The following is an 11,812-nucleotide window of genomic DNA, read 5'->3' as shown; positions in this document are numbered from 1 at the left end:
TGTCAAAAAAAACATTAAGAAGAAACTACATCCATTAAGACCAGTTCAAAATCAGGCATTAAAAGTATTTCCTATAAAAAGGTTGTATAGGTTTTAGTGCTGGCTTGTCCTCCACAGACTAGATCTAGAGCCACTAGGCCCTCATGGGAAAAGCATGGTCACCCTTAGTTACCAGTCTTAACCCAGCAAGAGTTGATGTTAGTAATGTCTTACATTCTGGCTTTAAGCATAGGGAATTATAAAATCAATCCTTAATTCAACTGGCAGCTAATTTTGGCAATATTTCTAAGATGAAAGTCACAAGATTTAATTGACAAGGGCTTCAAATCAATTTGGGAATCAGAGGTTTCTGGCTGTGAACCAGTGAATGGTTGTAGTTTGCCTGCTAGTTGGTCAGGGCCCGAGATCATTACTTCAATCTTTTCTGAATTTATCGACAGAACATTACATCCATTTCTCAATAGCTGTAATAAACTCAGTTGAATTCCTCAAATGACTAAAATTATCTGGTGTAATCGATGAGGAACTCCTGTATAATCTTAATAGCAATGACAGGAGACTCCATTTGATAATTGGATTTCCAATAATAGAAGCATAAAAAGGAAAAAAAGTGGTCCAAAAGAAGAACTCTGTGGCTGATGAGGAAATATTCTGTTACCAATCGAAACAGATAATTCTGCATCTGTGACATGTGATTTAAACCATTGAGAGCCAAACTGATTGAGAAAGAGGGGTTTTTAATGACATCACCAGGACCGGAGCATGACTCAACCCTATTGTTAAATCTACCAGCATGTTAAGATGATAAAACAAGCTGCAGCACGACATCCCACTCAGAGTGTGACTGCTGTTCCATTAACCTGATAATGATCAAAGCAGGTATGTTTTGTTAAACACTTGAATTTGAGCTGACAAGAGTTCATCTGTCTCTAGACCTCTATTGCTCATTGGGCTGCATTTATAAAATCTTAGGGAATTTCTTGGTTAATTCCGTCTAGACGGAATTAAAAAAAATATATCTATATATATCTCCAATCAAATCGACTTGAGTTCAGGTTAAAACAGAGCCCAGTAAAAGAACGAGAGCAGGATACTCACGCTAAGGATTTAACTAATCTGTTGGTTTACTTTGAGTCAACAAACGTCAGTGTTACTTTTAAATAACACAAGTTTAGATATAAGGCCTCTGAAACATAACATGCCGAGTTATGCTTATCATTGAAGTGAATTGATTATTTTTGTACAGAGGCCCTTTGTTTAGTTGGTGAACTTCGACTACACTTATGTTAAGACAACACCTATAAAAAGCTTTGTAAACTGACTTGACATGTTTAAAGTTGCATTTCCGATCATGCAAGCATTTATTTTCTTGCAGTTGGAGTCACTGGTCACTTTTAAAGATTGAGATTTAGAGGTTTAACTAGTGAGTTCATTTCTAAAAAAGGCAAGAGAAGTGTAGGTCGAATCTCTATTTCAAAAACAAAAGTGGTTTTTATTATTGCTTTCAAATAAAATTATACAATTAATGAATTTAAAACATTGAAGTTAATAATACAAATGTCTAATGTGTGTGTCCTCCTTGAGCTGTGTGTGTGTGTGTTTGTGCATGCGGTCAACTGGAGGAATTCACACGTGAGACCGGGTGGCACGCACACGCCCTGTGCGTCACCGCGCAGATTGGAGGAGTGGAAGTCCGGACGCTCCTCTCTCCACCTCTCCGTCTCTCTGTCCCGCCACCTTCACTTCTCTTCCCTCGGTCTCGTCCTTCACTTCACCGTCTCAGCAGCTCCGAGGAAACATGTCCATGAACTCAACACGAAGCATTTCGCAGCCTCCAGTGTCCTGACGCACCGTGGCACAGACTGCGCTCCACTCCGCCGCAGGTAAACTCACCTGGACACACTTTATTCCCTCTCTGCTGTTTACACCTGGACTCCTCTTCGTATATTGGTTCATTTGTCTTTGTTCCACTTGATCTCGTGTCTCTGTGAGTTCTTCTCCTCTTTGCTGTCGTTAATAAGTGGCTCAGGTTGGAAAAGTTAGTTGCATAAGAGCAGCAGGCTCCTCGACGCATGGAGAAGTGTCACTTTAAATGATTTAAATTCTGTGTTGCAGTTTACCTGAAGAAATGTGTTCACACAAGAAATGTCACCATGGCCACTATCGCCTGTAGTAATGGGGCTCATTGTGATTTCATTTCCATTACATGCATTGTGGCATTTGTACTTGCCTTTGGACTCCAGCCAACAAGCCTCTCTTTACCCAGAAGTTATTTGTCCTTGAGAAACAAAAAAATGTGATAAACTAGTGTAGTAAAGCTGTACAGTTCAGACTGAACGTCGTCTAGTTTTATTTCATCGACCGAATGGCTCAAAACTGGATTTGAAATGTTTACAAGGCATTTGAACGTAAAGGTTTTGACAGTTTACGACAATTAAAGGATTGATTGATAGACAGATAGTCAAGAGTAATAAATCCATTTTGGTGATTTATTCATAGTTTAATTAATTTTTTGAGCAAAGTTGTCAAACCTACGCTTGTGCCAACTTCTCAACTCAGTGGGGTTTTTTTCTGATATTTATAGACTAAACATGAATTAATAAACACAATAATTGGCAGCCTGCATTCCTTAATGTCAGGAAGAGGTAGAAGTCTGTAAAAACATTTGAGTTAAGGTAACTTCTTATTAAACGGTTCCACCTCCTATGTCCGTCTCTTTCCACAGAAAATGGCCGAGCAGAACCAAAGCTGTCATTACAATGAGTCCATGGGCTTCTTCTACGACAACGTCAACGCCAGCGATAAATGGAACAAGAACCATCTGATTGTGGTCCAGGTGGTGGGCTCGCTCTTCTGCTGTTTCATCCTGGTCTGCAACGCCATGGTCGTAGCAGCTGTCATCACAAACAAGAGGTTCCACTACCCGTTCTACTATCTCCTCGCCAACCTCGCCGCCGCTGACTTCCTGGCAGGCATTGCGTATGTGTACCTCATGTTCAACACCGGGCCGGTGTCGCGGACACTCACAGTCAAAGACTACTTTATCCGCCAGGGTCTGCTGGACATCAGCCTCTCGGCCTCGCTGTCTAACCTGCTGGTTATAGCTCTGGAGCGCTACATCTCCGTCATGAACTTTAAAGTCCACAGCAACCTGACGAAGAGGAGGGTGACCCTGCTTATTGTGCTCGTGTGGGCCATCTCTATCTTCATGGGGGCCGTGCCGAGCCTGGGCTGGAACTGCATCTGCGACCTGAAGGACTGCTCGCAGCTGGCGCCGATCTTCAGCCGGAGCTACCTGACCTTCTGGTCCGCGTCCAACCTGGTGGTGTTCCTCGTCATGGTGGCCATCTACATGAGGATCTACACCTACGTCAAGAGGAAGACGTCGGTGCTCATGCCGCACACCAGCGGATCCATCAACCGCAAGAGGACCCCGATAAAGCTCATCAAGACGGTTATGGTCGTGCTTGGTGAGTGACACACGTTCAAGTGTTTGACTGATCTTACAACACAGAACATCTCCTGCATTAGTAAAGAGTCAGTAGCTGTGGTTCAGGGTTTATCACAAAGTCACAGAGTCAATGCTGAACACACAGGATTGTTATCTGTGAAGGAAAACTTGTCCTTATCTTTAAGAGTCTTAAATAGAAGAGAAGAAGAGGAGTCAGCAAAGGGTATCTTCTCTGTATATCATGTTATTTGTAGTCTTGTGCTTCTGACCTAAACTCTAATTTACAGTGATGCAGCTAATACATTTGTCATTATTGTTTAAAAGTAGAATTAATGTTTATAAGAGCAAATTTTACAAAGAATAAATGTTTCATTATCTTTACCATGTGACAGAAGCTGCTTCCAGACATTTTCCTGACATTTTTTGGAGGGGCTGTATGTGGGAACGCAAATGTCAGAGTCAATTGCCCAAGAAATAAAAAGTCAGAATGAGCAAGAAAATGACTGGAAAATGAACAGCGAGCGAGCGAGCGAGCGAGCGAGCGCGTTGATGACGTTTCTAACAAGCAATGTACACAAAATTGAGCAAAATTAAGATACAAATATCTCAGGATGAAAAAGAGTAAACATGCACAAAAAACCCAAAGGTCTTCAGTTTATGTGCAAACAGCAGCTGGAACCAGAATGTTGCATTTTTGTGATTATTCTGTTTATCCCTGTGGCAGAATCATTGCTTACTCATCAGTTTATCGATTACTCAACAGAGTTTTGGCACCATGACTATTTTTTCTTATCTTGTATTTCCCAGAATTATAGATCTAAAAAGTGCTGAAGCTTCTTTTTCTTCTCATGTATTTCTACGTGATGAGGCAGCCAGACATCCCAGCCCTCATCTCTTTTGTTTACGTGTTGCAACAGGATACCTTGCAATAGAGGCACAGTTCCCAGCTCCCTCTGCTCCCAGCTAATGTCCTGAAAGTCACAATGGGGCTGATCCAGAATATCCTTGTGGTGTGGCCAAAACTTGAAATCTAACTGCAAACTGTCACGCAAGTGTAACACGCAGGTTGTTGTAATATCCAACTGTGGAAATCTGCTGACCCTGAAGCGAGTTCCTCTCAGTGCTGACTCCACACTCACACTTTTTGTTTTCATACACTCTACATACAATCATTGTCGTGCTGTTGTGATTTTGCAGAGCCGCTCTGCAGGATAATCTTTGAGCCATTGTTCTTTGTCTCTCTGGGCACTTTTTCTAGACAGATGGCTAGTGACTGTTCCATGTGTGCTGCAGCGTAGGAGCCGTCTGCCTCTGCACACACTTTATTCTAGAGTGCTGTGTAATTATCTCTCCCTGCAAGGACACTGCTCCTCGGCCTGTGTGGCGTACCATCCGCACCGCACCACACTGGCCTTCAATGAACGTCCCCTCCTCCCTACACCCCAAAAAAAGAAAAAAGACGAACCTATACTTGAGGACCTTGTCAATTGCTTTCAGATGTCGTTATTCGTAGCTTGTGTTAGTACACAACTGTTATCTCTTGATCTTTTAAAGTGTCCCTCCACTCAAAAGAAGTGCTTTGCTTATTGTTGCTTCACTTAGTTTTTGACCTCGTCATCTTCAACTTGAAGGTTGTTTTCTAACAGACGAAAGTTGCTTTGTTTTCACCTTTATTGTTAGTTTAAGACATGCGAGCAGAATTTTCATCATCTAGTATGCAACTTGCACAACTGTGATGTGGAAACTTAAAAAAGTCCAGTGAACCAACTTTTCAGTCTTCAGTATTTTGTGTTAAGGGGGATAAATTTGAAAGATGATGAAACAAATGAAAGAATTGTTGACTTTTCAATGAAGGAGGAGGAGGAATAGCTTTTGAAGTAGATTGTTCAACAAAATCGAACAGAAGCAGAATATTTGTGTTTGTGTTTACCGGCTGTGATATGGACTCAAATGCAAAATTAAAGAAATCATCAGTGTGATGAATATGATGGTGTAGTCAGGTCTGAGAGATGTAGAGTCTCCAGGTGAACTGCAGCCTGCTCAGGCGGAAATGGCAACTGGACAAACCAGTTCAGCGCTGGATGAGATGTTTATCGGACACAGTCACTGTTCAGCCTGAACTAAAGGACGACCGCATGTAAATTTGCACTTAAAACAAAGATTTAGTTACTTAAATGTTTAAACAGATACAGTTAAGAAACAGCTTCTCTTTTGATCTCTTCCTTACATTTGTGCTTTGCTATTTATTGAACTAGTTCGGTACAATATCATTAGTAGGAGTTTGTTGTCGTGACTCATAAAACTGCATCAGACTGATTCCAATTTTTTCTTCTTACAATTGACATGATTTGCAATAGTGTGTGTTTAGTTCACCTCGATGTGACCTCGTTCTGTCCTGAGCAACATGATATTCTACTACTTTGTTCTTTTTTGTCTGTCTAAGCTGCTTTTCTTTGTATTTAAGAATTGTCTTGCTCTATATGTTCCCAGAGGGTCCCTGCCACTGCTGCACAAGGAACATATGCCCGAAATGTGTTCTCAGAACTTTTTTTCTTCATCTGAGATTAAAGAGGAGGAAACTCTACTTTAAACGTGTGGCTTACATGAAAAAAATGCAAGTGAAAGTCCTTTGAATGGGTTCTCACTCAATTTCCATTCAGTTCCTTATTTATGTGCTCCATCAAAGACAAAGACATAGGCTGGATAAAAAAAACTGTGCAAAAAGGGAATTCTCTATAAAAATGTGGCAAACTTTTTTAATTTCAGGCGTAGATCAACATTTCTACCAGAATGTCTCTGTGTTTATCTATATGTATCCATATAACCAAATGAAGAAGGGGTGTGTATAATGTGTGTAGAACAGTACTTGTTTTTGTTCTGTAGAAGTTTTGAAGCCGCAGACGTGCTGGTGGTGTAGGCAAGTCTCAGCTTGTGGCTTCCTTTCAGCTCCACTGAATCTCCTTGTAGTTCTGTTTTGTGCCCAAACAAGTTTGAAATAGTTGACTAATTAGCTGCCTCAGCATTAAACACAGCACAGTTACCATTCTTAACGTAATGACAGTACATTCTGTGTTATATCTTCATTAGTGGAAGTACATGAAACCACCAAATACATACTCATTTCTTTTTCAAACAGTCTTCAACTTTTTATTACCCATCTGAGCTGAGTCTGTTGTTCTCATAAGAATGACAAGTGGCGGGAGCAGGAACAGGGTGAATACACGAACACGAAGTCTGATGTTAAAACAAGTGATCAGTGAATCAGTTCCAGCTTGTTAAATGTGAATATTTGCTGCTTTTCTCTGTTATTTTTTTCTTCTAAATTATAGATCAGTGCAGCTCATCAACCCATCCGTTATCTGCCTTTAATCCTTTGGTTATTTGGGAGCTGGAGCCATTCCCAGCAGACATTGGGGCAGGCTGCCTGCATATTGCAGGGCTGACATACAGAGACAAACAACCATTCACACCTAAGGACAATTTAGAGTCAACAATGAATCTAACCGCAGTCTGCATGTGTTTGGACTGTGGGAGGAAGCAGGAGAACACACGCAGATATGGAGAGAACAAATCAGCTCCAATAAAGTTGTGGCTTTTCTGGTTACCAGGAGGTTTTCAACCATGTCCATTTATTTGTTCTTTGGTTTATTGATTTTAACACGAAACTTGGTGGAAGGATGTGGTCTGGGTCAGAGAGGATTTTTAGTGCAGATGCATTGCAAGATCAACATTTTCATTGTTTTCCCAATGAATAATTCATGGAGCTTGAGGGGGAGGTGTGCATACTAGTTTGACTTATATCTTGGCCCTATTTACTGGCCAGGAGCAGGAAGAGATTGCTGAGTTAAGAAATAGTCCTGCAGGACAATGATGAAAATGATAAACAGCCTTTTTGTAAATTGGTACTAAAACAGTCACACACATGCACAAAAAAGGAAACCTGTTGGAAAAAGTGTTAGAAGAATCTGTGTGACTTGCCCTCTGTTATTTTTCGTGTAGGGGCCTTTGTGATTTGCTGGACCCCCGGCCTGGTCGTCCTGCTGCTGGACGGCCTCAACTGCCAGAGCTGTAACGTCGTGAAACTGAAACCCTGGCTGCTGCTGCTGGCCGTACTCAACTCCGTCATGAACCCCTGCATCTACTCCTACAAGGATGAGGAAATGTGGACGACCTTCAAGAACCTCATGCGCTGCATCGGAAACGGCACACGGAGGCAGCGCTCGACGAAGGCCAACGCCAGGCCACTCAGCTCCGGCCAGGACACGGGCAACAGTCAGCCACCGTCAGAGGAGATGAAGAATGAAGATCAGGGAATCCTCAAGACCTGAAAAATGGAACTTGTGAGGAGTCTTTTTTTCTGGCCAGCGTTGCCTGGACGTACCTTTCTTGAAGATTCAGATTGGAGTTGACAGAAAGAGGAGCTCCACACCTTGTCTCCACTGTTGCCCTCAGATTAGAAATACTGAACTTGAAGAGACGCTGCAGGTTAACTGCTCTAGAGCTGAGGCTGGGGTGAGGTGGAGCTAAGAGACTTAAATGCACTAATAAAAACTAATAATGGATGCAAGGAGGTGCTTTTATTAATATTTCCAGGTTCTTTTTTCATTTTTGAACTTGACTCCCACTTCCATATAATGAGAGAGTGCTGATGCTGTTCCATCATCATCTCCTCATCCCTGTAGGTTATTGATGACCCTGTGCTCCAATGACTAAAGAAAGAAGCCACTATAACAGCACATACCTTTCTGTTTTTACCTAAAAGTAAAATGGTTAATTTCAAATTTTCCACAAAATAAATTGTTGTCTCTTCAAAAGATGAACTATAGTCAAATAAGCCACTTGGTTATAGGCAGGTAGTATACAATTTGATGTTTGTGTGAATAAGGCGTGGTTTTATCATTTTTTTCATTTCTTTTTAAAACACCCAGTAAGAATTACTGTACACTGCTGTCCTGAATTCATGGACTTATATATTCTGCAACAAGTCATTTCAGCTGTTTGACAGTGAGCATGCTAATATTATTGGCCATTTAATCCTTTGGTTTATGAGTCAGTTTTGCCTTTGGGGAAGAGATAACAGCTATCACTCTTCTCTGGACCCAGCTCTCCTCTTTTATCAGCTCATCTAAGCAAACAGAAATTTAACCTGCAGAACTGTAGTCAGGCAAACTTGTTCACCCTGTAGCATGTTATACATCCGCCTCAGCCCACTGAACTCACTGCTGTCGCTCTGTCGCCCAGAGAGTGGAGGGATTGTAAAAAAATTGTGTTGCGACACACTGGATTCCTGCTGGAAGTTCAGCCTACACTGTGTATGTACAGGAACTAAAGAGCATATGACTGAATGCTGCTCCTGCTGTGACGCCTTTTAAGACTTTTCTTGGGAGTGTAGGAGGCCACATATTAGAGATGTGTGTGGAAAGGTTTACAGCTTCAGTGGGGTTCCTTTATTGAACTGAGGGTTTTCCTGAGAATTTCCTGTGTCTGTGTCTTGTATGTGTTTAACTGTTTAAAATCATGAAAGTGACCTTGCTAAACAACTTTAGTTTTTAGTTTTTTCTTTTTTCTTTTCAGATATAACATGTACAATGTGTCTGTTTTCTCTTAATGAAATAACATGATAGAGAAACAGCTGCAGTGTGGAGATTAGTTTCATTACAGGGCTTATAATGACGTTTACTGTGTAGTTGTCTTATATGAACATCAGGTTGAATGATTTACTCAAAGTTCAGGGTCAAATGATATATATATATATATAATGTATTATTATGATGTATAATAATAATAACATACAGATTGTGACTAAATCCTCAACTTTTATTATATTTTCTGTCTTTCACTAATCAGGACATGTTTAGCCTCTGCAGCAGTAGGGCTCATGGTCTGTGTTGCTCAGTTGTTTGACCAGACCACCGCTATGTTCCGAACTAAAATATCTTTACTTCTGTTGATGGTTGGTCATTAAATTCTTTACAGACATTCATGATCTGCAGAGGAGGAATCCTGCTGATGGGAGCAAACCCCTAACGTATCATTTAACACCTCCAGCAAGTGAGTGTTTTCACTTGTCTCGTGAAATTGCTCGACTTCTGCTAGAAACTTAGCTCAAGAAAACAGAAAAAACATGGCACAGACATTCATGTCCTTCTCAGCATGAATTGGAAGAACTTATTGTCATTGTCAGTTTATTTGTATCTGTCCAGTACTTTAGTTCATGATCAGTTATAGTCAGCCTAGGCTGTGTTTAGCATGCATCATATGACTGTGTTTGCATTGTTGTGCAAACACAGTCACTGTGAGCATCTTAGCCTGCACATTATTTAATGCAGCTTCACGAAGCTGTTGGAGCGGCTGTGGCCTTCGAAAAAATAGAACACACCACCAACTTGCCACCTGACAACCAACCCATAATGTTACTTGCAGATCCTGTTTGACAGAGTCTCCTCATTTTAAAGAAAGAAACTGTCAGTAACTATATTTGGTATAAGCCTACATTCTCAAATGTCGGTGCTCTAACAAAAGAAACACTGAAATCATTATGGGACGCTCTGATTACATGACTCGCTCTACGGTCAGTAAATGATGACGTCCCACTGCCTGAGATTTCCGACGCTCTTGAGCTGCCACTTCAGGATTATTTACCCTTTTCAGGCCAGTTGATGAATGACCTTTTCTTTCAAATCAAGCCGTCTCCAATTGGACAAAGATCCAGAGGAAAAGTACTTTACTCTGAAGTGGGAGGAACAAGAGTTTCCACTTAATTAGGCTGCAAACCACTTGCATCAGTGAAAGTGCCCCCCCATCCCACCTGCCGAAAAAAGCTTTCTCCAATGAACTTGACACTATTTGGTGTAAAAAAAGTAAATAAACCAAGGCAGTCTTGTTGTGGAAATTAGAGAAATTAGGCCTTAATTAGTGTGGCTTATGCACACTGGCCTTTTTCAGTGTGAATAATGTAATATATAGGCTTGTAAGTGTCTCTTTAATGTGGTGTTTATACAGTATTTGTATATATTTTAGTGCTGGGTCATTCACTGCAGTGTGCACGTTGTCTAATTGTGGCTTTTCCCTACTATTTGAGTTGCCTGCTCTGTCTATCCCCTTGTGATGTTGCAATTGTGATGTAATATCCTGGTCCAATCCTTCAGGCCCCAAGCAGAACCTGTGACTTTATGTTATTGTGTCTTTGCTGCCCGGCTAAGTCTAGCTAGCCGACGTTAGTAACCTGTACATCGGTAAAAGACAAAGTTTGTTTCACATCATATTTATTTTATTTCATCTAAGATCCACGTGTGGCATCTTAAACACACTACAGCTTCTACCTGGAAACACATCATTAGACTATGACATCACTTCCCGATATTTCCCAGGCCTATGTATGTTTTTCCTTTACTTCTGGTTAGTCACCCTGATGAAGGCCAGTATGCCGTAATGAGTAGATGGATTTTTTTTTAAATCTGTATTTACTAGCCACAATAATAAATACTTTTCAGTTTTTCCACAGCTCTGGAACAGTGCTTTAGTTTATTCCCTTTTTTGCATCAAAATGAAGACCCAGAAGCTCCTGTTTTTACACACATATCTCCAAACAGACACACTTTGCCTTTCTGACACTAATTGTATTTAACCTTTGAATATCACCCCTCTCAAATGTTTTAATGAGCGAAGTTGTAGTCTAAAGGTGAAACAAAAATACATTTAACCATTAACACATGCTTTGTAGGTTATAAACACCATAGTCATGTATCTCACATCTCAATGTTAACCAGCTTTTAAAATTGATGTTAATATATTCTGCACACTGTAAACATAGCTTCTCTGCTTTTCCCATAAATCCTTTCAATCCTGTTTAAGATTCAAACCTCCCCTCTAATTAACTTAAGCTGGCATGAATGAAATGCAAACCTGTCGTCCAAACCCTTTCACTCTTCACAGCCACAAACCCACAGATGTTTGCATTTCCCTGTCATGCTGTTTTTTTTTTTAAATGCAATTACGTACATGACTCGACATACATCAAGGAAAGGTCACATCTATAGCATGTAAAGACGTTTTGTTTGACTCAATGTAAAGTCATGTGGTTTCTATTAAGATAGTGCTGTATGTCCTCGGCAGATCCCTCTGTAGACCTGTCGTGAGTGTCGCTGGCCACACTGGCTTTTGAATTCCCCCAAAAAACATGAACTGTAAACTGTTTGCTGTGGCAGCCCTTTTTTTCTACAGCTGTGCTCTAATTACGCATTCCTGAAAAGCCAATTAAATTACCCAGATGTTAAGAAGTCCTGTCTTTTTTGGTTTGTTCCTAATCTCGGTGGAAAACAGATGTAGGCAGAGATGGAGAAGAGTTTGTTAATGTTTTAG

General features: G+C 40.8%; 1 protein-coding gene across 1 annotated transcript; it reads left to right on the top strand.

The window, feature by feature from the left end:
* The first annotated feature begins 33 nt into the window (after window positions 1-33).
* On the top strand, window positions 34-11,727 carry lpar3 (lysophosphatidic acid receptor 3). Its single transcript, XM_020081407.2, has 3 exons — window positions 34-1,883; window positions 2,726-3,470; window positions 7,451-11,727. Exons 2-3 carry the CDS (start codon window positions 2,729-2,731, stop codon window positions 7,777-7,779), a joined length of 1,071 nt encoding a protein of 356 aa, XP_019936966.1. The 5' UTR covers window positions 34-1,883; window positions 2,726-2,728; the 3' UTR covers window positions 7,780-11,727.
* Window positions 11,728-11,812: the final 85 nt, after the last annotated feature.

Source organism: Paralichthys olivaceus, chromosome 3 (genome assembly GCF_024713975.1).
Source record: "Paralichthys olivaceus isolate ysfri-2021 chromosome 3, ASM2471397v2, whole genome shotgun sequence".
Classification (NCBI taxonomy): domain Eukaryota; kingdom Metazoa; phylum Chordata; class Actinopteri; order Pleuronectiformes; family Paralichthyidae; genus Paralichthys; species Paralichthys olivaceus.
The sequence above is the reverse complement of the archived record's forward strand: the minus strand, read 5'-3'. Positions and strand labels throughout refer to the sequence as shown.

Bases quoted from the DNA above. Each gene is read 5' to 3' on its own strand.
- lpar3 (XM_020081407.2), top strand. From the start codon at position 2,729: ATGGCCGAGCAGAACCAAAGCTGTCATTACAATGAGTCCATGGGCTTC. The intron at 3,471-7,450 runs GTGAGTGACACA...TTTTTCGTGTAG, and splicing joins GACGGTTATGGTCGTGCTTG to GGGCCTTTGTGATTTGCTGG.